Source organism: Papio anubis, chromosome 14, assembly GCF_008728515.1.
Source record: "Papio anubis isolate 15944 chromosome 14, Panubis1.0, whole genome shotgun sequence".
Classification (NCBI taxonomy): Eukaryota; Metazoa; Chordata; class Mammalia; order Primates; family Cercopithecidae; genus Papio; species Papio anubis.
The window spans coordinates 55,404,147-55,430,208 of NC_044989.1; the positions used below are offsets into that span (position 1 = coordinate 55,404,147).

At 47.2% G+C, this 26,062-nt stretch overlaps 1 protein-coding gene across 4 annotated transcripts in view; it reads left to right on the forward strand.

The window, feature by feature from the left end:
- The window catches only part of EML6 (EMAP like 6), a 254,910-nt gene that overhangs the window by 224,664 nt on the left and 4,184 nt on the right, over positions 1-26,062 (forward strand). Inside the window, exons 29-41 of one of the 4 annotated variants that reach the window (XM_017947530.3) lie at positions 5,565-5,579; positions 6,914-6,922; positions 7,745-7,823; positions 8,926-9,055; positions 10,874-10,972; positions 12,220-12,393; positions 15,956-16,164; positions 17,342-17,499; positions 18,459-18,573; positions 20,396-20,584; positions 21,849-22,021; positions 22,432-22,594; positions 25,282-25,385. In XM_017947530.3, the coding sequence (XP_017803019.3) occupies positions 5,565-5,579; positions 6,914-6,922; positions 7,745-7,823; positions 8,926-9,055; positions 10,874-10,972; positions 12,220-12,393; positions 15,956-16,164; positions 17,342-17,499; positions 18,459-18,573; positions 20,396-20,584; positions 21,849-22,021; positions 22,432-22,594; positions 25,282-25,385 (1,617 nt within the window). Of the gene's footprint in view, positions 1-5,564; positions 5,580-6,913; positions 6,923-7,744; positions 7,824-8,925; positions 9,056-10,873; positions 10,973-12,219; positions 12,394-15,955; positions 16,165-17,341; positions 17,500-18,458; positions 18,574-20,378; positions 20,585-21,848; positions 22,022-22,431; positions 22,595-25,281; positions 25,386-26,062 lie in introns of those variants that run through there. The other 3 variants (XM_031655162.1, XM_017947534.3, XM_003908660.5) reach the window with 3 other exon arrangements.

A 26,062-nucleotide genomic window follows, 5' to 3' on the forward strand; every position in this document is an offset into this window, starting at 1 on the left:
CGTACACACCAAGCTGCTTTGTCAGCAGATTTACAGTGAAGCAAAGAATGTGTTCACAAGTGACTATGAGAAAATGGGAAGGATGTAGATAGATTTCCTTCAGTCGCCAAATCACCATATATAAGTAATCCCAGTTTTCCTTCTAACCTTTTATGCTGTGCTTGGAGACAGAAATCTGGGAGAATTTGCCCCCAGTAGTTTTTAATTTCTAATTTTTTAATGGATGCAATAATTTTATGTTTATAAGGTAATAGTTTCAATACTTTCAATGTATAGTGGTCAAATTAGTATCATTAGCATATCTTTCACCTCGAACGTTTGTCATTTATTTGTGTTGGGACCATTCAAAATCCTTTCTTCTGCTATTCACTCATATGTGGAAGCTGCCCCCAGTTTTTTTTAAACACCTTATTTAATCAGGAGATCTGTGGGAATTTCAAGCTCGCCTGAGGCACGATGAGCATGGTGAAGTGGCACAGTGTCAATGGCAAATGAGCAGCCTGCGCTCCCAGCTCCTTTGTCAGCGTAGCCGGACAGAGGCCCTTTGTTGTCATTGATCAATAGCTGCTTTGTGGGCCTGTATTGTTAGAGTTGCTAAGAACTGACGATCCTGCTAAGCTAGTGCTGCTGAATTTACCATTTGGAGATTGATGAAAACTGCTCAATCCTATCTTGGAGCTTGGTCCAATAAATGGGGAGGAACCTCTAGTTCTACATTTCCATCCCATTCGCGAGGCTGGAGTGACCTTACAGAGCCTGAGAGTTGGTACAGAGATCTGCGGTTGCATGTGTGTTGTTTAAGCTGAGCCCAGCCTTCCCTGTGGGAGAGTGATGGCACACGTGTAATGCACACAGGGCGAGGAGCACTCCTGCTCCAGAGCCCTTCTCTCTAAGCTACCTTCTTCTTCACGCCACCCCTTCATTCTGCAAGAGTTCTGCCTGCAGAGCTGTGGCGAGCAGGTAGAACGGCAAGACTCCTGTTCTGTATGAAGATGCAAGGGAATGAAATTATAATATCTATTAAACCCAGAAGTGCTGAAATTAATCATCTCCTAGACCTATTGCTTAGCTAGGTAACTCCACTAAAAGCTGAATCATTCGTTGATTTTTTTCTAAGTGAATATGATGCTATTTTTATAAATGATTTTCTTTATTCAAACCCCTTGATTTTCTGTATTGGTTTGAAGCAAAGCAATGACTTCTATCTGATAATTTTAGGAAGTAAACCTGCTGTTCATTATAGAATAGTTTGTTCACTTTTGATGACAAAGAGTAGCCAGTGTATAAAAATCCAGAAGTAAAGTGATGGAAAATGATTTTTAGAAAAGATTAATGTGCCTAGGAAATCACACTCCCACAGTGTAATCATCAAATCAAACCTACTCACTTGTGGAGATAAAAGAACACTTCAAAAATATGTAAGCACTTTTCTGTCAAAAGGGAGTGTCTCTCCGAAGACTGTGGCAGAGTTGGGTCTGATTATTTTAGGCAAGTGTCTGAACATCTCACAGATTCTCCATTTGGGAGGAATGGGAACTACCGGGGGTGCTGACCCGCCTCTTGTCAATTACTGTGTGGTCAAGATGTGGTAACCGAGGAGGCATTTGCAGGAGTGAAAGGTGTGGAGGATCAGGGTGCTCTTGTGGGTGTGTTTAAAGTATGTTGGCGTGCTCTTTACCCGACTCCCTCCCGCTCATTTGAAGTTCGTGTCGTGCTCTGCCATCTTTTGCCCCTTCCTGTTCTTGTCATCTGTCAACTTCCTGTCTCTGAGCATTTCAGCTCATGGTCAGCTGGCCAACCCCAGCCAGCCCCTGCCATGCCCTGGGTTACATCATTACCTGGAACTCCTCTGTCCCTCAGTGTCTTAACCAACTGTCCTCTGGATTGCTCATTCCCGAGTACACATGATCTTCATCCTGACAAATGAGTGCCTAGACACCTTCATTTTCCCCCAGGTTCATCAGCCCTTCCTGGCCTCACTTTTTGTGCCTGCTCAAATGCCATTTCCCAGTCCTGCTGGCCCTTCTCCCCTACATTCCTCCTACCACCTACCTCTCTCCACTCTTCTGATAGCAAGTCCCACGTTGGTACAGATGGCCACCACCAGAGAGGCTGCCTGGCTGCTGCACATGCCCCTCCAAGCTACTGCCTCATTTTCTTCCTTTTCTTTGGTAGGTTCTCTCTGCTGCTTCTCAGCAGTCATCCAGGTTTCATCCCTTCTCAACCTCCTGCCCCTCCTTCACTGAGAAAACAGAAGCCACTGGCACGCACTCCATCTTGGCACTTCTTTCTCTCTCCTCCATCTTGCTTCCCATCCTTCACTCACATAAGCCATTCACCTTCTTCCTTCTCTTCTCAGAGGAAGTAAGTCCCTTTTCCTATTCGAGACAGGTCCCTCACCTGGTGCTTGGCCCTGGCCTCTTGTCCATCCGTGCTCCCTCATCATCTGTCCCCTCATCTGTGTCTCCCATGTCAGTCTCCCAACTTTCCACCCAACTTTCCTCAGGAAAAAAACAGGTCCTTTGATCTTCTCAACTTACACACACATTTCTGCCCTCACCTTCCCTCCAACTTTATTCCTTTCTCATTCAGGCCTTCCAGTCTTTTCTTCAGTCTCTATCCTATCTCACCTGTCCTCTGTCCCTGCCATTCTGTTGACATGCGGGCTCTCTAACCCCTGAGTCCAGTGACCTCTCTCTGTCCTACTAAAAGAACTTGTTTCTTCTAGAGTAGCATGGTCCAATAGAAATATGTGAGCCACAGGTATAAATTTTCTAGCAGGCACATTAGAAAATTTGGGATGGTGACATTGATTTTAATAATATATTTTAACTTGATATATTAAAAAATATTTCAATATGTAATTAATATAAAATTATATTTTACATTCTTTTAAAAATTTTTCAATAGGACTTCAAATTCCAGGTGTATTTTACAGTTATAGCACAATTCGGGCTCTTGAAAGCCACATGTGGCATTGGCTACCGAATTGGACAGTGCATATTGGAGAGGAATATAAACATACTTTTCTCATCTTTTTCAAAGAATCTCTCTTGGCCCTCCTAATGCCTCCCTCTCTCTTCTCAGTGTCTCACCTCTGCTTCCTCTTCCAGCCCCTTACAATGCTGTTGGTCCTCAGGATTTTACCTTTGGCTGGCCTCTTTTCACCCTCTACCATCTACCCTCTCTCTTAATTAATCTTTCATATCCCACCCATTGGCTAGTGATTCCCAGGATCATATCACTGACTCCCATCTGTCAGTGGAACTTTCAACTAACAAAGCTATCTCACAGGTGTCCAAAGCTCAACATGCCAAAACTGAACTCATCACCTTCCCTCATTCATGTTTTCTCTCTGTCTCATTCTATGATGCCACCATCTATCCGGATATGCAAGCCCGAAAAACTGGTATTGCCCTTGGGTTGCTTTCCCTAGTTCATCCCATAAAAGCAATACATAACAAAGTGCTGCGAAGCATATTCCACCAGTATTTCTTTAAATATGCCCCCGTTTTCTTCTCCACAACCACTGCTCCAGTCAAGTGCCTCATCATTCCTCTCTTGGATCATCACAGTGGCCTCTTCAGTATTCTGCCCATCTTTACTTAGTTCCCTTCACTCCACCCTTTGGGCTCTCATTTTTTCACCCAGATAACTTTGTATTCACCTAAAATAGCCAAGTCTAAGATGATATCCTGATTTTTAAAACAACAACAACAAAAAAACCACAAGGCTGTGTGATAGCGTCAGTCAAGAGCATTTTTGAGACGGTATGCTCATTTTCAAGAGCATTTTCTTTCAGGACATCTTGTAGTTCTGCCTGAATCCTTTCCATCAACCTCATCACTAAGCATCTCTGTACATGGTTCTGGAAGATAGAGGAATCCACTTAACAGAGTCCAGTTCTTAGGAATACTCTCAGCAGAGTCCAGTTCTGAAGACTGCACTTAACACAGTCAAGTTTGGTCTTGATAACAGAGAGGCCCCATGGCTTTGGAGATTTTTCCTAAGATTTTTTCCCCTTCCCTCCCTCCTCCTCTCCCCTCCCCCTTCTCCCCTCTCCCCTCCCCCTTCTTCCCTCCCCCTCCCTTCTCTCTCCCTTCCCCCTCCCTCTTCTCTCTCCCCTCCTTCTCTGCCTTCTCTCTCCTCTCCCTTTCCCCCTCTCCCTCCCCTTTGGATTTCCCAAGACATCCTAAAACCTTTGGTGTATTTTATGCCACATTTTGGAAGCTGAAGAAAGCTGTTTCCTCCAAGGACACTGAATATTGTCTGATGAACACGACTCAAAACAACTTCAAACTTGCGTTTCTTGGCTAGATGGATCTGAGTTTTCCCACACTCACACCCACACCCCTCTTTATAGAAACTGGTTGGAACGACTTGGTTTCTCACAGGCTGTCCAAGCCTCACTCCCCAGTTGGCTCTCATGTTGTACTTTATCTTGGGTTGCAACTGACTCGTGACCTCAGTGGTTTCAGAAGCTTCCCTGAGCACATTGGACGTGAACGCTCTTACACATTTCAGGTCATTGTGTGCTCTGCTCCACCTCTTGCTCTGTCAGCCCAGTGCCTTGGGGAGGGGGAAAGGAGGGACAAGTGCCCAGGCATTGGCCTGCCTTGGGTGTCTGTGCAGAGCAAGAGCGCCTGTCAGGATAACACTCCCCACATCTTCAGCTGAGTCTAAGCTTTCTCTTCAGCAGCCCAGCTGCTGGGCAGTGGGATGACAGCAGGAATTGGCCTTCCCGTGATCCTGCCCTGCCCACAGAATGTGCCACCTGTTCCCACAGGGAGTATAGGGTTGTGACTCTCCCCACAGGCACTGAAGAGCAGGGCCGACTTGTTACTCAACACCAAGCCCCAGGCTGGAGTTCACAGGCCTCTCCCTGGGCTTCCTGCCTTCACTGTGTCTTCCTTGGCAGGCTTCTCCTGCTCTCCAGAGCTTAGGCCTGTCTGCCACCCTCTCCCCTGTTTATCCAGTTTGTTTGCTGTCTTGCCAGGCTCCCTCCTTAAATTTCCTGCCCCATGGAAGCTCTTCCTTCTTTATTCCCCCCTCCCTGCCCCCCCCAATCACCTCAAAGCCTACTTGCCCCACCAGGCCCCTTTGTGTCTCTGCTCCTCCCACCTCCAGTCTCTCACCGTCTCACCTTCCCAGCTCTTGGCCCCACTGGGTCTCCCTGCCAATGCCCGGTTGTGCCCATGGCCTTCCTCGCGAGAGAGGAAGGCCATGGGCACAACCGGGCATTGGCAGGGAGACCCAGTGGGGCCAAGCTGGGGATGACAGCTGGGAATGACCAACTCTAATGAGTTGATGGGACTGAAAGTGAGTGAATGTCCTCATGCCTCCACTCTTTCCCACCTCAGTAAAGCTTTTCAGAGCCCCATTTCTGATGGAATCTGAATCTAGAAGGATTTAGATCCACAGAGAAATGTTAAACCTCCAGTGTTTGGCTGTGTGTGAAGCCTCTGGCAGTCCCTCCCATATTTGATGTTATGAACACTGTTTATAGATACCTGGAAAGAAGCCTTTAATACTTGTATTGTGTTTTAACTTGCTTTCCTTTGGAGGCAGGGAATTGTCAAGTAAGTATTCACACCGCTCTGGAGAAAAACACAGGTGTTCGGTGAACATCCAGTACTAAGTGTTCACGCGGAACCCACAACCGCAAAGGGTCAATACTTAAAATCCGCTGAATTTGCCACAATGCAGGTTTCTTCCCCTTGCTCCTCTCATCTTCAGTTTTGAAGCAATACAGCTGTAAACATATGCTTGCGAAATGAGAAAGAAACATTGAGATTGCTTTACCTTTCGGTTTTTTTCTGAAAATCAAGGTGAAAAAAAAGCATCAGATTGCCTCTGTGTATATATATACAATCTCCTGTATATATAAGTACACGGTGTTTGTGCTTGTATGCATACTCTATATTCACTGTATAATATATTACATATTATACAACCTGTGTGTCCCCTGAAAACGAGCCCTGTGTTTATCCTCGAGTTAAGCCTTATGAGCCATGCCATAGTTCCAGTGTCCTCTTGCTCTCCTTGTAGCCCCTGGCTTGCTTTTGTCATACACTTAAACATTCTTAGGTGAAAGAAGAAACCCACGGATTTCATTTGAAAGTCCCACTAAAACAGAAGAAAGAGCAGATGTCCTGGGAAGCGATAATTAATGTGAAGGCAGTGTCTCATTGTGAGAACTGGCATGCCCCCAGTCTCCCAATTTTGCTCGATTTGGTGGCGATGATGTCAGCCGGGGGTGTCGTTTTGCAGAGATGTGCTCTCTACCCATTCTTCAGTGGTGATTATAATACCATTTGGTCCAATTATCACTTATGATTGCATAACATGTTTTGATTGAAGAGTTTCTGAGAAAATAAAGGTACCCTGTCTTCCCCTGCACACAAAAAGAACCCCCGCAAGCCATTGGAGCAGGCAAGCTGACCTACCAAGAAACACTGGGAATTATTAGGCTAAATTATGAGTTGAACTTGATTTGGAAACAAAGTATCCATTGTACATAACTCCCCACGACATCCAGGAAGATGTCATTGTTTTTCTGACAGCAAGTTTCTCCCTAGCACACTCTAAAGTAAGCAGAGTCCCCGGGCGCATTCGTAAAGTCACGGAGAGTGTGCGGGAAGCATTGACAAAGCTTCCTTTTCTCTCCCTATTCTGTAGGCGCTTTAGTGCAGAGTTTGCCCAGAGACGCCGGGGTATGAGCTTTCTGAATTTGTAGACTGGTGCACTCTTTCATTTCTGTTTTAGTTCTTTGCTGGCATGCCGGGGAAGCATGGTGTGTGCCACACAGGAATGTCTGTTCACTTGGAAAATGCTTGTGCATGAATGAGGTGGTTGCTAATACGGCTCTAAACTGTACTAAGTTTCTCACTTGGCTTTGTTTGCTGCTTACAAGGGGATCAAGGTAATCTTTCTCTTTGCATATCCCGGGAGCAATAACTAATTACTTTGGAACATGCAGTGGGAGCTGGTACAGTTCTCTCTCTCGACCCATCCATAGAGAAATCTCATTTAAGGAAACCCCACATGACCAAGAACTGGTCTACTCATCTAGGATTCCATTAGGGCTTACACGTTAAAAAATCCCTTCATTAAATTTGGAGGCCCCAGTCCCCAAAACTGAGGTGGGAAAAGCAACCTTTGGTGTGGTAACAGCTGAAGGCAGACCCGAGTCCTGAGGCGAGGGCGGAGTGGGAGGCACGAGTGCTGTCTGTCTCCTGTCCCTCCGCTTCCTGCCTGCCTGTTTGAGAAGTGAGGCCGACATAGGCACTTGGCACGTGGTCCTTAGGGCCCGTTCCGAAGCCTGGCTTGTAAGTGCCACTTCACACCACACCACGGCCATTGACAACTTAATCCTGAACAACATGAGCACAGCCCTGTCTGAAAAAGGTCAGCAAGTCCAGGAAATGTGGCCTCTCTCCCTTCATGGTCAGGCCGCTCCTTGGTTTTGAACCAAGCCCCTCTTGTTTCAAGCCCACGTGGTCTTCCTGCTCCCAGGAGAAGGTTAAGCAGAGGGACGAGGTCCAACCCAGTGCCTGTGAATTCAGGCCAGGTCCCACGGCAGGTGGGGAGGGGGAGAGGAGGGCAGGACCGAACAGATCCAGGTGGAGGGGCCTCAGGCGGGAGGAGAGAGGAGGCCGGCACTGGCCTAGACAGGCTGCACCAGGAAGGTGGCCTTGCAGCCCTCGTTCAACGCTGTGCTTCCTCTGGCCGCTGTCTCTTCCAGGCCACCCGTTAGCCGAGCAGCTCCCCAGCCTGAGAAACTGCAGAAGAACAATATCACCAAAAAAAAGAAACTGGTTGAGGTAAGTTAAACAATTACTTCTAATTTGATATTGACGTTCTAAGACCTACCTGGTGGACAGCCCCATCTGCACGTCCCAAAGACAGTTGAGTGAATTGGAGTAGGTCCCTTGGCTCTCTTCTGTCCCCTCTCCCTCAGACCTGGGAGAGTCCCACATTGCCAATGGGATTCAAGTTCATGGTTTCAAAACCTTACCCAGAGCCACCTTCTAAGCTTACTGCCTATGATTCCTCACCACAGTGCAAATCTCCAGCCCCACAAACCCACTGCTTATGTTCTCGGAGGCTGCCTGGGACTTTCAAGTCCCTGTGTTGTCATTCCTTCTGCTTGGAAGGCTCCTCCTGCCAGCTCCCAGCACCCTGGTCCTTCCAAGACCTTCCCTGGTATCTTTTCTGTGCAGTCTTTCCTGATGCTTCTCACGCGAAACCTTCCTGCAGCTCCCTGCCTATACCGCCTCCTAGCACCTGCACCATGCTGGGCACAGAGGAGCTGCCCAAGAGGTCTGTGTTGGATTAAGAACTGATCTGAATCAGCCACTGTTCTTTGTCTTAGAAGACAAGACAGGAAGAAGAGAAAGACTAGAAACCCTAACAGTATCTAGTTTGGGAGGGAAAAATAGCACATATGTAGTGACTTCGTAGAGCAAGCACCAGGCGGCAGAACGAGCATGGCCTTTGTCTCTGTGTTCTGCTCTGCCTGCCGTGGCGCGTTGATGAGAGTTTATTAGAGCAAACCTCTGAGCCGCCATTCAGCTCACCCAGAGTGCCTGCCAAGGCACAGACACAAAACTGCTAGGTACACTTGACAGGGCATCAAATCTCTGGACTTTGGCACAACGACAGAGCCAGGAAGTAAATCTGGGTTTTTTGGAAAGTCACGGTGATTCTGTGTGTTAGCCTGCCACCCCAGCATTTCAGAAAACTAAAGAAGGGGTTGCATTTTCTCAGCCAGTCAAGAAGCAGAATGTTTTCAGTGAGCGTGTATTGGCCTCACCAGCCATACCATTCCCGGGACACACGAGGCCACTCACGCAATGTGGGTATGTTCCTCGGCTCTCCCTTCCTTCCTCTGAGGGTCATGTTGATCTGTGTGTGTGAATGCAGGAGCTGGCTCTAGACCATGTGTTTGGCTACAGAGGATTTGACTGTCGAAATAACCTGCATTACCTTAATGATGGCACCGACATCATCTTCCACACGGCGGCGGCTGGCATCGTTCAGAACCTCTCCACAGGTGACCAGGGGATTAAAAATACAGGTTTTTCTTTTAGTTTTTTTTTTTTACATGCTTTCCCCACTCTTCAGATGCCCAAAAGCTTAAGCATTTTCCTTCCTTTATAGAGCCATTCTCCCAATTCCAGCATGGTGTCAGTTAGGCCTGGTAAAGCTCAGGCTCAGTTACCAGAGCCAGAGCCTTCTCTCTTTCTGACCAGAGCTTGACCTCACCTTGTCGTAGGCCTCAGAGAGAAGGCCTCCATGTTGACACCAGCCTCTGTAACCGAGAGCCATGGAGAGAAGCCAGAGACAGGGTGTAAGGAGTGGAGGAATTCCTTAGAGACCATAACCAAGAAGAAAGCACAGAACTTTGCCTATTCATTTCTACAATGAGCCATTTTTTAACAGCTCAGATTTTTCAAATTGTATTTTGACAGTTTAGCCACATTTATAATGAGATTGAAAACAATTAAACAGTAAACAAAAATACCAGGCCCGGTGAGGTGGCTTACACCTGTAATCCCAGCACTTTGAGAGGCCGAGTTGGGCGGATCACCTGAGGTCAGGAGTTCAAGACCAGCCTGGCCAACATGGCGAAACCCCATCTCTACTAAAAATACAAAAATTAGCCAGGCATGGTTGCGGGTGCCTGTAGCCCCAGCTACTCAGGAGGCTGAGGCAGGAGAACCCAGTTTGAGGTTACTTGAACCCGGGAGGTGGATGTTGCAGTGAGCCAAGATCGTGCCGTTGCACTCCAGCCTGGGCAACAGAGGGAGACTCCATTTCAAAAAGAAAAAAGAAAATACTCAAACCACATGATGACTCAAATTTTTAAAAATGAACATTTCAAACAAAAAGAACCATTCAGAAATTAACAGAAAGCTATACCATTACCACTAGATTTAAACAGGTTCACATTTTACCTTATTTGCTCATGCCTCAAGAAAAAAAAAAAAAAAAAAAACCCTTCATTTTAAATTCTTGCTCTTTGTCAATTCTGTGTAGTTGTTCATACATAGATTTAGCCAGTGAAATCACTGGGCACATGTTGATTTGTGTGTATTTGAGGGAGGAGGACCTTGACGTTGTGTATATATTTTCTTCACTTTCTAGCCCTGCCATCATATTGGTAGCAGTACACGCCTTCCTTGTGTATCTACACCATCTTTCATCTTTAGGTTCTTGAGCATTTGGGTGGGTTTAAATTGGCCACTTGGGAAGTCAGCAAACCCATTTGCTGTGATAGATGATGAAGTGCTCTTTCTTCCACTTCCCGTGACGTATGTCGAGTCAGGGCTTTCCGGGGTGAAGCCATCACCTGTGCCGTCTAGGCCCCCAAGTGGATTGGCATTTGGTAAATAAAGATGATGAGTCCCTGAGAGTTTCATGTTCCACATGAAGAAGTGGTACCATTTTGCTCAGTGAAACATCATCTCCAGGCCCCCACCCCTACTTCTTCCCAGATGTGGACGGTGAGAAGCCCACTCCTGTCCCACAGAGAGGAGGAAACTTTGACCTTCATCATCGTGGTCTCTGGAAGCCCCTGTACTTGAACTGCGCTCTGCACCCACACAGAGCAGCGGGAACTATCGAAGAGCGGCTTGAATGTATCAGATAACAGACACTAGCGTCCCTTTTCCCGGACCCAAAACAGAATGTGAACATTTCAAAAAAATGATCCTTCATCTCCCCAAGTGTAATTCCGGAAGTGAGAATTTGAGGGCTGTAAGCTGTCACTTTTATAACGAGGATCCAAAGACTCCACACGATGCTTTGGAGTTGCCCTAAAAGGTCTTTAGGTTCCACTGTTCACCCTCCCATGATCTCTCTCCCCCAGGGAGCCAGAGCTTCTATCTGGAGCATACGGATGACATCCTGTGTCTCACAGTGAACCAGCACCCGAAGTACAGAAACGTGGTGGCCACCAGCCAGATAGGTAGGAGGTCCTGCAGCAGCTGAGGCTCTCCCAGCTTGCAGGGACACTGACTTGTCAGCAATTATTGGGAGAGGGAGTGGGTGGGTTGCTTACATCCATCCCTTCTTGTTGATGTTGCTGTTGATTTTTTGAGTCCTGAATGTATCTGTGTCACCTGAGTTGACACATCCAGTGACTGTGATTCTGAGGCACCGTGAAGTCTGACCAGCGCCTGAGAGGCCAAATACATGATGGCCCCATCCCTGTGGACTTGTGAGAGTAGTTTTTCAGACCCCAAGTGTCAAGAACTCCGTGTGTTTTGAAGCCTGGCCAGGGTAGATTTCAGTAAGTGTGCCTGGACCCCCTGTGCCCTGGGAAACTGCCAGTGACAAATGTGAACTGATTCACATTTACGAGAAGTGTGTTTTTGCTTTGTCATCTCAAGAGCAATTTTTACAACTTCCTGCTTGTTTTCATTGAACCCATGTCCATTTTTAAGTTTAATTTGGAACTTTCTGATGCTGGTGTTGAGTGCTTCACTGTTGGAAACGTGACTTATTTTAGCTATTGTTTTCCCTTGACGCTTCCTCATTGCCATTGCTCACCCAATGCAGGTGATATTACGGAAACCCCAGGTAAGGCTGTTCCATCCGTGAGTAGTTTGAATCTGCACAGCAAAATCATGTCATTCTATCATGTTTGCTGATTGTATCTTGCCGAATTGCAGATACAAATCATTGACCTCACCAGTTTCCTTCGTATAAAATCCTCCACAAGTGTGTGTGTGTTGAACATAAATGTCTGTAGGGTTCTGCCTTTAAAAGCAAATTTCCTGTAGTCTTTCTCCTCTGGCCAGGTCAGGCTATAGGTCTTAAAAAAGGCTTTTACAGGCTGGGCGACAGTGGCTCACGCCTGTAGTCCCAGCACTTTGGGAGGCGGGCGGATCACCTGAGGTCAGGAGTTCAAGACCAGCCTGGCCAACATGGTGAAATGCTGTCTCTACTAAAAATGCAAAAATTAGCTGGGCGTGGTGGTGTGCACCTGTAATCCTAGCTACTCAGGAGGCTGAGGCACGAGGATCATGTGAATCCTGGACACGGAGGTTGCAGTGAGCCGAGATGGTGCCACTGCACTCCAGCCTGGGCAACAGAGCAAGACTCCATCTAAACAAAAAAAAAAAAAAAAAAAAAAAGGCTTTTACATGAACATAAGCATTGTCTTGGCTCTGCTATTCATCAATCTTCTTTGTCATGCCTCTCCACACTCAGGGACAACACCTTCCATCCACGTATGGGACGCCATGACCAAACACACCCTCTCCATGCTGCGGTGCTTCCACTCCAAGGGGGTGAATTACGTCAACTTCAGTGCAACCGGGAAGCTCCTGGTGTCGGTGGGAGTGGACCCTGAGCACACCATCACCGTCTGGCGATGGCAGGAAGGTAAACCAGCACTGGGTTTTCTGGCCCTCCAGCGTGTCTGCCTGTGGCATGGACTGGGCTCGAACCCAGATCTGCCTCACTCCGAAGCCTGCCGTAGGCACAGACTGCTGCTGGGCAAGCGGAAAACAGGGCACTGGGGATCCTGGTAGAGCTGCCCCACTGATGCCAGTGCATCCCAGGGTCCCAGGGCCAGGAGGAGGCTGGCCAGGGACTCCAGGGCCCATTAGTGAAGGGGCGCTGGGGAGGTGCCCCGATGTTGGCAGCCCTCCTCCTCGGAGGGCAGCAGCCTCCCCGACATCTGTCTTAGCGACCTTCCTACCCAAGGGTCCTTGTCTTCCGTGCTCTTTCTGATGGCCCCTGGATCCTACTACAGCCTTATCACTCTGTCTGCTTTAGTTTAGGAAATGGGATAATGTTTTATCATAGTCTCAGAAGCAATTAAACTTTTTTTTTAACATTTTAACACATTTGAAATAGGGATTTATCTTACGATCAAGGTTTACATTTACTGTAACAGGATTTCTTTCTCGTCCTTCCCCAATACATGCACACACACCTCACACACCTCACACACATGCACACACGCAAGCTGCAACTGAATGTATGGTCATCTTAGAACTAAAGATGTGCAGTCTTCCACGTATATTCTCAGGTTGAGTACTGCCCTGGCAAAAGCGGATCCAATTAGTCAGGACATTAATGAGGTCTGTCTGCAGCCAGGCAGCCTGTATCTGGGACACGCTCTACCAGGCACGCGCAGAGGTGGCACTTCTCCCATCCAGGGCTCTGGAGTCCCATTATCTCCTCATCTTCCCGTGGAGGGGGTGGTGTGTGGAGGCTGTAAAGAGATCAGCACAATGGGAGGAAAGTTCCCATCCCTCCTGAGCACCCCATATGAGGAAAAGAGGCTGACAGCTTGCAGACATTTGTGATGATACCATATTCCTTCGGAAGGTGACATGATCTCTAAGGTTTCTAGGAAACCACATTTTCCCATTCTCTTGTTCACCAGTATATCTCACCCAGTTGGCTGTATAGTCAGTATCTCGGGTGCAGATTCATTCCTTGTGATGTCAGGTGGCCAACTGATTGACCAGACTCAGCCCAGAGAAATTGAGCCTCTTAAATGATAGATATAGAGCATCTTGGAATGGGAAGAACTAGAGAAGACTTCCTACACAGTCCGGACCCGTCCTAAGAAGACATTCCTCCAAATGCACCCCTTTGTCCTGTGCTTGAATACTTTCAAGGATGTGGTTCTCATCACTTCACCAGGCAGCCCACACGCTGTCAGAAAGCTCTTGCATAAAGCCCCTTATGTGGGGACATAAATTGCTTCATTATGTTTTCCTTTTGTGCTGCTAACTCTGTTCCAAGGAAGCTCTCACACTGGTCCTGCTGCACGGCCTTGTCTCTTTAGGTTCAGGCTCACAGTTTTCACTCCCTCTACCTTGACCTCCAAGCGTTGCTCGCTCTGGCCTGCCCCAGCAGACTCTTGCTCACCAAGAGTCCCTTCTGAACTCCCAGGGGAGGTTTAGAGGAGCCAGGGCTTTTAAACAAGCTCGCAGGGAAAAGAGGAGCCTGCTCTTGTTTGTACAGAGGGTTGTGAGCCAGTGCTGATATCTGACATATCACCAGCCACCACCTCTTCCGGGTTGACCACGGACATGTCATCTCTCCTCCCTTCCTTCTCCAGTGTGGGTTTGCCTTCATTTCAAGTCTTACTTACAGATAAATACCCTGTATTTGGGGAGGTTTATATACATTTTGTATATCACCAGAGCCTATTATTCATTCTTCATTTATTAGAGGATTGTTTTGGGGAACGTGTGTGTGTATAGGTAAAAATAAAATAGAACTAAAATGAACTTATTACATAAAATCCATGTTGTCAGGTCCTAGGTATGTGTGTAATTTGCTCTAAGCAGACTAGAAACCAGTGCAAAGAGGGATACAGGTGTCTCCACAATTAGAAGTGTCCATGAAATGAAAACAAGGAAAATACAAACGGTGGCCTTGAAAATATATCCAATTCATTGTATGTTTGCACTTCTGCCAAGACTGGTGAGCTGGATCCTCTTTCCATCTCATTATTGGCCACTTGTATGCTGCTTTTGTAATTCACCTGCTCAAATCCTTTTACTACTTGAGGTTGGGAGGGTTGTTTGTCTTTACTTATAATTTGTAGTTTCTTATAGATCTTTAATGTTAATCCTCTGAATCTTACAAGCACTGCAAATGCTTTCTTCCAGTCTGTTGTCTTACTTTGTTTATGGTGTCCTTGAAGATCGTGGATCTTAAAACCTCTGAGCCTTAAGTAGAGAGAGATCTGTTACAGTAAGTCAGGGATTCCACATGCAGACAGAATTACAGCTGGGAGAAGGACTCTGGCTTTCCCCAGCCTCGCCCAGAACGAGATTCTGTGAGGGAGTATCAGAGGGCCCAGCTACACCAAAACCCACCACCACCACGGTGCTAGAAAGCTGTCGTAAAAACATACGTGAAGTGATGAGAATGAAGAAGAAACAAATATGTGTGTGAATAATCAAGGGAGGGGTGACAATTAAGAAACTGGAACAAAAACATTCAGAGTAAGTTAAAGGGTAACAGGTTTAAAACAAAAATTTAAAACTCAAGAGCTTAAAAATAATGAGATTTTTTAAAAGGTGGGTTTAAAATACAGGCTAAAAGAATAGAAGCCAAGAAATTTTAAAAGGGGCTAAAGGAGTTACGATAATACTGTTACTACTACTAATAATACTGGCTAAGACATGATTGCTCAGATCATCAAGCACTGTGCTCAGGGCTTCACTTAGGTCAGTTCTTTTCGTCTGCACTGCACCTTCTGAAATAGGAACGATTGTTAGCCCCATCTTATAGGTAAGGAAACCGAAGCACAGAGAGCTTAAATAACTTGTCTAAAGTTGTTCTACAAGTAAATGATAGAGTTGGAATTGTATTAAGACGAAGGTTAAATAAAACTCAAGAGACGGTCAAAAACATAAATAAATGGGGTTGAGGAAAAAACTAGTACTTAAAAGGTAAAAAACATTTAAACCTAAACACCACAAAATACAAAGGAAAATGGGGAGCTTAAAAAGAAAGAAAGAAAGAAAGAAAATGCAGGAGAATCTTAGAAATAAAAAAAAAAGAAAAGCTGTCTAGAGGAATGTGAGTCCCAGTGGCACTCTGGGAGCAGCTCTGTCATCCTGTGCGGGGATGACTCCTGTGCTGATGGAAGGGGGATGGAGGATATCTTTAAGCCACTTTGCTGCCTTCTCATATCTGGAAGCTTCCGTCTCACAGGCCATCCTTTCCTGCTACGTTCATGAATGCCTGGGTGCAGGGATCTGTTACCAGCACCTGCTGCTCTGGAAACTTCCCAGACACACTTTCCCCACTGCTACCTGGGAGTAGTGTCTGAAGGGGAGAGAGAAAGTGCTGTAAAGAAGAACTGAGGCATGCCCCAAGCCTGCTGGGGTGGAGACCTCCTGGGCTGTGGCTCCCCCTACCTGGCCCATGAAGCAATGAGGAGCCTCACTGGACTCTGTCACCCACACAGGTGCCAAGGTTGCCAGCCGAGGGGGTCACCTGGAGCGCATATTCGTGGTGGAATTTCGCCCTGACTCAGACACGCAGTTTGTATCTGTTGGGGTCAAACATATGAAGTTCTGGACCCTGGCAGGCAGCGCCTTGCTTTACAAAAAAGGAGTCATCGGGTCCCTGGGAGCTGCCAAAATGCAAACGATGCTCTCCGTGGCCTTCGGTGCTGTGAGTTCTAGCAGCTGCTCCCTGAGAAGGGGACCCAGGCCCCCCGGGCATGGGCAGGAGGGGAGTTTGGCCAAGAGGCTGAAAACAGCAGGAAAGCCATTTCCACATTAGCTGCTGTACTGGCTTATTTGCAACCATTGTTCCGTTTCTGTAGCACATATGGGTGGGTTGACTATATATATAGATATTTATATCTATATATGTGTGTGTGTGTGTATATATATATATATATATTTTTTTTTTTTTTTTTTTTTTTTTCTGAGACAGAGTCTTGCTCTGTCACCCAGGCTGGAGTGCAGTGGTGCAATCTCGACTCATTGCAACCTCCACCTCCCAGGCTCAAGTGATTCTCCTGCCTCAGCCTCCCAAGTAGCTGGGATTATAGGCGCCTGCCACCTCACTAATTTTTGTAGTTTTAATAGAAACAGGGTTTCATCATGTTGACCAGGCTGGTCTCGAACTCCTGACCTCAGGTGATCCGCCCACCTCAGCCTCCCAAAGTGCTATGATTACAGGCGTGAGCCACCTCGCCCGGCCAATATTTTTTTTTTCTTAAAATATTAACCAGAAAAGGTAGGACACCCACCCAGGACAGGAGGTTTGTTGTTGTAAGGGCAACCCTGACTTGCAAGCCCCAGAGAATATTGGGACCAATTTCCACTGCTAGATAGTGATCCTTTTTCTTCCCAGCCCTCTTGTGCCACAGATGCCCCCAATTGCCACCCTTAAGTGAGCTATGGGGTGCCCTCAGCCAATGCAGGCTCCAAAATGGAGACATGTTGGAACACAGTCACTTCATGGTCCTCCAGGAGTGGGTTTCTCCCTTTCATAGAGGAGCTCCAGGAAAGTGTCCTGTGGCCCGGAGTCTGCCCCTGCCCCTGCTGTCACTTGGGCAGTGCTCACGGAAGAGAAGTCCTTGCTAATGCACAGCTGTGCTCAGAGGGGAAGTCAAATGCCCAAGCCAATGACATATAGTTAATTTCCAAGCCAGGCGGACTACCTTGTGATGTGCTCAGTGGTTTCTCTGCAATTTCTGCTGCTTTCCTTAGCACAAAAAGATCAAACCACCTTGGCATGTCTGCGTCTCTAGCTGTGGTTCCTTAATGAGAGAACGGGTGCCTGGGGAGGGACCTGCTTGAGTGTGTTCCAGGTATAGAAGATGTTCTTTTGTTTACAGAACAACCTCACTTTCACGGGTGCCATCAATGGAGACGTCTACGTGTGGAAGGACCACTTCCTCATCCGGCTGGTGGCCAAGGCTCACACAGGCCCCGTGTTCACAATGTACACAACCCTTCGGGATGGACTCATAGTGACCGGCGGAAAAGAGCGGCCGTAAGCCAAAGCTCCTATGGAAACAACTTGTGGTTTGTTGTTATCTTGGGAGAAACTGACAGAAGTGTCCCCAGCTTGGAGAAAATGCAGATTGTCATTCTCCTATCTTTTTTGCTTTAGGAAGATGAGTCTGCTCTCTCTCCAAGAGGGCCCTAGGTCAAGATCCTCAGAAGGAAGAGAGGAGTGCAAAAGTGGTTTGATGGTAGTTTAAAAACCCGAGAGAGGCGTAGTGGTTCACCCCTATAATCCCAGCACTTCGGGAGGCCAAGGTGGGCAGATCACCTGAGGTCAGGAGTTCGAAACCAGCCTTGTCAACATGGTGAAACCCCATCTCTACTAAAAATGTAAAATTTCGTTGGGCATGGTGGTGGGCGCCTGTAATCCCAGCTAGTTGGGAGGCTGAGGCAGGAGAATGGCTTGAACCCAGGAGGCGGAGGTTGCAGTGAGCCGAGATTGTGTCATTGCACTATAGCCTGGGTGACAAGAGCAAAACTCCATCTCAAAATAAATTAATAAATAAAAATTAAAAACAAAATCTTGAGAGGTATTCTTGAACAAACCACAGTGACTTTGCTGTTGATAAAATGTTATTCTTGGTAGCTCTGTGGAGGAAGGGAGGAAGGAGAGGGGAGATGTGGAAGCAAAGCCTGAAGACAGGAGAAATGTTTCTGTGTTCTAATCTAATAAAAAGTCTGAATTTCCAAATTACATTTTCTTTCCTCCCAAGATAGTAGCATTCGAAGGCATTTTAGGAAATCTGCAAGCTCAGGAGGTTGGGATCGCTCAGCAGCAGGGCCTAAGAGGGAGGCTGCCTGGAGGGTCTGGACCCCCGAGGGTCTGTCCTTCTGGGCTCCAACCAGCGAGGACCCTGATGACTGGGAAAGAGGGGAGAGGCCTGGAGGCAGGAGTGGGTCTTAGGATGAGGGTTAACAGCCTGAGTCCCTTTCAATCTTTTTTAGGACCAAAGAAGGAGGTGCTGTAAAATTGTGGGACCAGGAGATGAAGCGCTGCCGGGCCTTTCAGCTGGAGACGGGGCAGCTGGTGGAGTGTGTGCGCTCTGTGTGCCGTGGAAAAGTGAGCACAGCCAGCTCCCCTGGGGGCTGGGCCAGGGAAGGGGGAAGTGTAGGTACCTTCCGAGCCAGGCACTTTTCCTGGACTGGTTTAATCCTTGAAACAAGGCTTCAAGATGTGAATTGTGCTGTAGTGGGAAGCAGCTTAAGAGAGTCAGACTCCCCCAGGAAGAACCAGTTGGGTGACCTTGGGTGTGTTCCTTAATGTTTTTGTGTCCAGTACACAGGTTTGTCATGAGGGTCACATATTTATACATGACAGTGCCTTTCATCTTGCCTGGCATATAGTCCCATTCAGGAGATGTTAGCTACTAGTATTATAGATGATATTGGCATAAGCTCAGAGATACTAAATAGTTTGCCTATACCCTAAGTTATAGGGTCAATAAGGAGGAGGTAAGGGCCACCAAACTAAACTGTCTGACTCAAAGCCATTGGTTTCCAACTCACATTTGGCAGCACATCCAAAACAACTGGTGAGTTTTAAAGAATATGGATGTCCGGGCATCCATTTGGGACTGGACCAAAATCTGAATCCGAATCTCAGGGATGGGGCCTTGACTTGTATGTTCCCTTCTATTTCCTTCTATTTAAATTCCCCCAGGAGATTTGATGCACTTAAAAGCCAATCTCCAAACCTTGATCGAATACCTTGTGTTTCTGTTTTTGAATATCAGTCTAAGAATTTGCTTTCTAGATGCTCTCCATGAAAAAGGCAAACCAGATGTGGAATACCACGTGATTCGAAACTGGGGATTTTGTTCTTAAATAGCTAAGTGATGCCCATCTGGAAGGGTAGTTATTGGACATGAAGGCAGGACTACACCTGGAGCCTGGAAGTTATCAGGAAGTAGTTTTTTTTTTTTTTTTTCTTTGAGACAGTCTTGCTCTGTTGCCCAGGCTGGAGTGCTGCAGTGTGATCTCAGCTCACTGCAACCTCTGCCTCCTGGGTTCAAGCGATTCTCCTGCCTCAGCCTCCTGAGTAGCTGGGATTACAGGTGCCCGCCACCACGCCCAGCTAATTTTTTATACTTTTAGTAGAGATGAGGTTTTGCCATGTTGGCTGGGCTGCTCTCAAACTCCTGACTTCAGGTGATTCACCCATCTCGGCCTCCCAAAGGGCTGGGATTATAGGCCTGAGTCATCACACCTGGCCAGGAAGCAGAATTTTGTTCAGTGGAAGGAAGAACTTACTAAGAGTTTGAGCTGTCCAAGAACAGGAATTGGCTGCCTTGCTCTGCAGTCACTGGAATATTCTAGCAGAGGCTGGGTGATGGAGCTCTCACCCAGGTGAGAGCTGTGCTGAAGGTCAGGTCTGTGCTGAAGCTCTCACCTGAGGTAGCTGATGGAGAAAAGGCAAAGTGAAAGGGTGGAAAAGAGCAATTAGGAACAGACGGTTTGTTGTTAAAAACAAAACACTGGCCAGGTGTGGTGGCTCACACCTGTAATCCCAGCACTCTGAGAGGCCAAGGGAGGCAGATCACTTGAGGTCAGGAGTTCGAGACCAGCCTGGCCAATATGGTAAAACCCCCATCTCTACTAAAAATACAAAAATTAGCCAGGTGTGGTGGTGGGCACCTGAAGTCCCAGCTACTAGGGAGGCTGAGGCAAGAGAATCACTTGAACCCAGGAGGCAGAGGTTGCAGTGCAGTGAGCCAAGATGTCACCACTGCGCCCCAGCCTGGGTGACAGAGTGAGACCCTGTCTCAAAAACAAAAACAACACTTCTCACCCCTTCCTATTTTAATATTAACCCTGCAAAGGCATTTTCCCAAGTTACTTGTGTTTTGTTTGTCTTTTTTCTAATAGTGTTTCAATTACAACAGGGAAAAATCTTAGTGGGAACCAAAGACGGAGAAATAATTGAAGTTGGTGAAAAAAATGCTGCTTCTAATATCCTGATTGATGGTCACATGGAAGGGGAGATTTGGGGCCTGGCCACTCACCCTTCCAAGGACCTGTTCATCTCTGCCAGCAACGACGGCACAGCCCGGATCTGGGACCTGGCTGACAAGGTGAGGCCGACTCTGCCCAAACTCAGATGCCCACGAGTGGGCTGCCGGCCGTGGGAGCTGAGCGAGGGGAGGCCCAGCCAGCATCATGGCGGAGACGGGGATGGGGCCAGATAGGAGATCAAGGTAGAAAACCTAACAATAAAAGAAGGCCCACTCACCACAACCCATCTAAACGATATATTTGACAACGATTATTCTCTTGTCATGAAAGAACCCACAAAACTAAAAATATGGAATCAAATGATGTTTTCCCTGGATGAGAAGACTAAAAATGATTTAAAATGTCAATGTTCCCAAATGGGCCTAATGTATTTCTGTCAAAATCCCAACAAGGTTTCTCTTCGAGTTTGGGAAGGCAGTGTTAAAGTTCACCTGGAGTAAAACTGTGAAACAGCAGGGAGTGGCTGGGTGGAGGGGGCGGGTGGGAGGGAACGAAGGGTTCTTCCCAATCCTCATGCCTTATCCAGTGTTAAAACAAGTACTCAGGTTCTACTAATTAAAATGCTTGGTTTCATTTTAAAATGGCTGGTAAATGTTGTATTTTTAGTGTCATAGTCACAGAATAGACAGGTAAAAGCCTGAGTATGGTTGTTAGACTCCTAAGTTAGTTTCTGTAATTATTTATTAAACATCATTAGCAACAGCTGTCACTACTTGACCTACATAACCCCAGCTGCTTCATGGACATGATCAGTGCCTACAATAACCTCGCAAAGCCCTTATTAACATCGCTATTAGTAAAACTAGAGAAACCGAGATGTAATTTACCCAAACACACCCAGCTAGTAAGTGACAGGGCCAGGATTCAGAATTTGAACCAGCAGAGGCAGAAGCTCAAACTCTTTCCCCTAAACAAGAGGTTGGCAATCTATAGTTAAAGGCCATATCTGGCCTGTGGCCTGTTTCTACAAGTCCAGCTGCCCTGTTTTATTCAGGTACTGTGGCTGTCTTGTGCTACAGCGGGCAGAGGTGAGTAGTTGCGACAGACTTTATGGCCCACAGAGTCTAAAGTAGGTGCTACCTAATCATTTACAGAAAAAGTTTGCCAGCCACAGCCCTAAAACTTGTTGTCCCCCAAGCTGCTCTAATCAAAACATACAGCCCACCTCAGTTATTCAGGGACATTTACTCTAAGAAGTAAGAGATTTGGTGGCCTGCAGTGGCTGCAAAGTCAGCCTGACTTCTCTGGCCTGGTGCACGATGTCTCCTGGAGACCAGCCGAGGGGGCCAAGGGCTCAGGTGACTTTCCTTTGCATCAATGCAGAAGCTGTTAAACAAGGTGAGCCTGGGCCACGCAGCCAGGTGTGCGGCCTACAGCCCTGACGGGGAGATGGTGGCCATTGGCATGAAGAATGGAGAGTTTGTCATCTTGTTGGTGAACAGCCTGAAAGTTTGGGGGAAAAAAAGGGACCGGAAATCTGCTATCCAAGATATCAGGTACCTAAGTGGGTGGTCTGGGCGTGGAGGAGAAAGGCAAGCATTCTGCTTACCAGTGGTTCCCATTCCGGCCACGGCTGGAATAAAGAACTCAGCTGTGAGCGAGTCACTTTCAACAAGTCACCTATGAAAGAATACCTTCTCCCACGCTCGCTCTCAGACAAGGCCTTGCTAATTTCCATATAAGTGTGGTTAAAATTACTTGTAAATGTCATTCTACCATATTTCCTGGGGATTCGATCCAGATAAATGGTTGAATTCTATAGAATGCCAGGAGAGGTGACCACATGTGAGTCACAAGGCGGCTCTCATTTCCTTTGGGCCTGGAAGGCCTGTCAGAGCAGCCTTCATGCCTGACCAGCCCCAAACAGCCCTCCTCATGGACCCTGCTCTTGGATTGCTTTTTCTAGAATCAGCCCAGACAACCGATTCTTAGCCGTTGGTTCTTCTGAACACACAGTCGACTTCTATGACCTCACTCAGGGCACAAATCTGAACCGCATTGGCTACTGCAAAGATATTCCAAGCTTTGTCATTCAGATGGATTTTTCTGCAGATGGCAAATACATTCAGGTATGCTTAGGGTTTACTGATATCTGGGGCAACGAATAATAACAGCAATAATAACAATGGCCTGTATTAATCGAGTCCTTACTGTGTGCCAGGCAATGTGCTCACTCTTCACCAGAACTCCTTAAATAGTTACTTTTTTCATGTTTTGTAAATGTAGAAACAGAGACTTAGAGAATTTAAAATAGTGAAGAGTAATAAAAGCAGGAAACACAAGCCCTAATCATCTTTAATTTGCCCCTCACCGTCTCACGTGTCTGCCTGAAGAAACCATCAAACAGGCTTTGTGTGAGCAACATAGCTGTTTATTTCACCTGGGTGCAGGTGGACTGAGTCCGAAAAGAAAGTCAGCAAAGGGTGGTGGATTATCATTAGTTCTTACAGGTTTGGGGATAGGTGGTGGGGTTAAGAGCAATGTTTTGGGGGGTAGGGGTGGATCTCACAAAGTACATTCTCAAGGGTGGGGAGAATTACAAAGAAACTTCTTAAGGGTGGGGGAGATTATAAAGAACCATCTTAAGGGTGGAGGAGATTACAAAGTACATTGATCAGTTAGGGTGGGGCAGAAACAAATCACAATGGTGGAATGTCATCAGTTAAGGCTATTTTCACTTCTGTGGATCTTCAGTTGCTTCAGGCCATCTGGATGTACACGTGCCGGTCACTGGAGTTATGATGGCTTAGCTTGGGCTCAGAGGCCTGACACCACCTCCTCTTCAGAGTTTCCTGATTTCTAGTTTTCTGGGCTACACCTAAGCCTTGTGCCACTTCTGGTATTTATTGATGTCATTTCCAAACTCTACTGGGTAGAATGGCCCCTCCATATGTGGGCCCTGGACTCCAGCCAGTGGGCCTGGAGTGAAAGCTCATCCCTGGGTCCCAGGGCAGCTGACCAGTGGAAGGGAGGGAGAGGGGTCCACTGCTGGGACTGACCCCTGAAAACAGAATGATTTCTCCAGCACTCAACAAATCTGCGTTTGTGAGCTGTCCTGGAGCTGGATATTCACTGCAAAAGGAGAGAGGATGTATTTATTCATTGAACTATTTGCTGAACCAGGCACTATGCTAGACTTTTAGATGGACAAAAGGAGACTGGTCCGGTAACCATCCAAGGGGTTCACCTTGCCCGCTGCCTAGACAGAGCCAATTTCTCAAGACAGGGAAATTGCAATAGAGAAAGAGTAATTCACACAGAGCTGGCTGTGCGGGAGACCGGAGTTTTATTACTCAAATTGGTCTCCCTGACCATTCGGGGAGCGGAGTTTTTAAGGATAATTTGGTGGGTGGGGGGAAGCCAGTGAACCTGGAGTGCTGATTGATCAGAGACGAAATCATAGGGAGTTGGAGCTGTCTTCCTGCACTCAGTCAGTTCCTGGGTGGGGGGCCACAAAATCAGATGAGCCACTTTATGGATCTGGGTGGGGCCAGCTGATCCATCAAGTGCAGGGTCTGCAAAATGTCTCAAGCACTGAATTTACGAGCAGTTTGAGGGTCAGAATCTTGTAGCCTCCAGCTGCATGACTCCTAAACCATAATTTCTAATCTTTTGGCTGATGTTAGTCCTACAAAGGCAATCTAGTTCCCAGGCAAGGAGGTCTGCTTTGGGAAAGGGCTACTACCATCTTTGTTTAAACCATAAACTATGAACTCTCCCATAGTTCAGCCTAAGTCCAGGAATGAACAAGGTCAGCTTGTAGGTTGGAAGCAAGATGGAGCCAGTTAAGTTAGATCTCTTTCACTGTCTCAGTCATAATTTTGCAAAGGCAGTTTCAGTCCCTGTTTCCTGGAGCTTGCTCTGTAACAGAGAAGACAAGCACTGAACAGACAATCACAAAATATAAATACAATTACAAACTGTGATTATGTGCCAAGAAGGAAAAGTACAGCATTCTGGGGGGCATGTAACAAGGTGCTGAATTTAGATGCACTTCCTCTCAGCAAGCGATATTTCAGCTGAGGTCTGCAGGGTGTGTAGGCGTTAGCCAGCAGAGAGGTGGGAACACTGTTCCAGTCCATCTGCATGAAAGGCCCGAGGCAGGAAAGAGCTCAGCTTCCCAGCTCATTCCAGGAGAAGCACTGCAGGGACAGAGGAGGCTGAAGAGGAAGGCAGCAGCCATTCACTGCAACTGTCCTTGATGGTAGGAAAAGTGGTCTGTTTCCCTTAGAAGATTCCCAGAGCACCAAGGGTCAGGTTTTAGACACCTCAGAGATCACCTGTACCAGCTGCTGGTGTGAGAAACCTGCCTTACCTCTGTACCAAAGGTTCTTGGTTTCCTGAGAACTGGGATTGCTGTGTATCAGAAACACCTGGCGGCTTTGTTACAGCCGGCATTGCTGGGCCCCACCCTTTCTGTGTCTGGGTAGGTTTGGGGTGGGGCCCAATAATTTGCATTTCTAACAGGTTTCTAGATGCGGCTGAGGTTGCTGGTCAGGAACCACACTCAAGAGAATTGCTGCCTTAGGACTCTGGAAAATAGTGAGAAAATGGATGAGAAGAAAGATGGGGAAATGGCCTGCTGGTGTTGCCGTGGGCTGGCCATAGGCTTTGCAGCCTGGAGCTGAGCTTGGGTTTGGAGAAAAGCCCTCGGGATGCAGAGGCTGGGCCAGTGTTCTGGGAAACAGTGCACCCAAAGGCAGTCTGTGGAACTGAGAAAGAACGTTGATGAACATGGCTTCTCTTCTACCTACAGGTGTCAACAGGTGCCTATAAGCGCCAGGTGCATGAGGTCCCCCTGGGGAAGCAGGTAACTGAAGCCATGGTCATTGAGAAGATCACCTGGGCCTCCTGGACAAGGTGACTGACTGGAAGAAAAAACCTGAGGAAAAGGTCACAAGAGAATCTCTTGTCTCAGGCTCAGCCTCCAAGTTTGTGCAGGATCTGGAGAAGCTGAGAAATGGAGTTGTCTTTTCTTTTGGGGGTGAGGGTGGGAGGCTTCTTGGCACTAGTGTAAGACACTGGCTTTGATCTGACCTAGGTTTTTGAAATGCAAAGTCCCTCTTTTTGTGTAATTTCTCCTACAAGTCTCCAACCCCTTCCATCAAGTTCAACAGGAAACCATCTGCCGTCTCTTGGCCAATCCTAGTGCACAGTGGGTCTCCAATCACCAGGGGAAGGGAGTAGGAGGGCCAGACCCCTGCTTAGCCGGATGAGAAACAATGGCTAATTCATGGGAAAAGAGGCCATTTAGCCTGTGAGTTGGAAGGAACCCCTGCTGTTCTCCCCAACACACACATATTCAAGGGGACCATAGGGAACAGGGAGAGAATCAAAGATGGGGGTAACTTTTGTTTTTGGAGTGTAGGGGACGGAGGCAGAGGGGGAACAGTAAGAGCTGGCACAAATGGACAGAGGGGAAGAAGACAGATGCTTTCATGCCAGGAGGGCCACATGGCTGTACGGAATTACATAAAATAGCACCAGGGACCAGTTTCATGGAGTACAATTTTTTCCAGAGACCAAGTCAGTGGTGG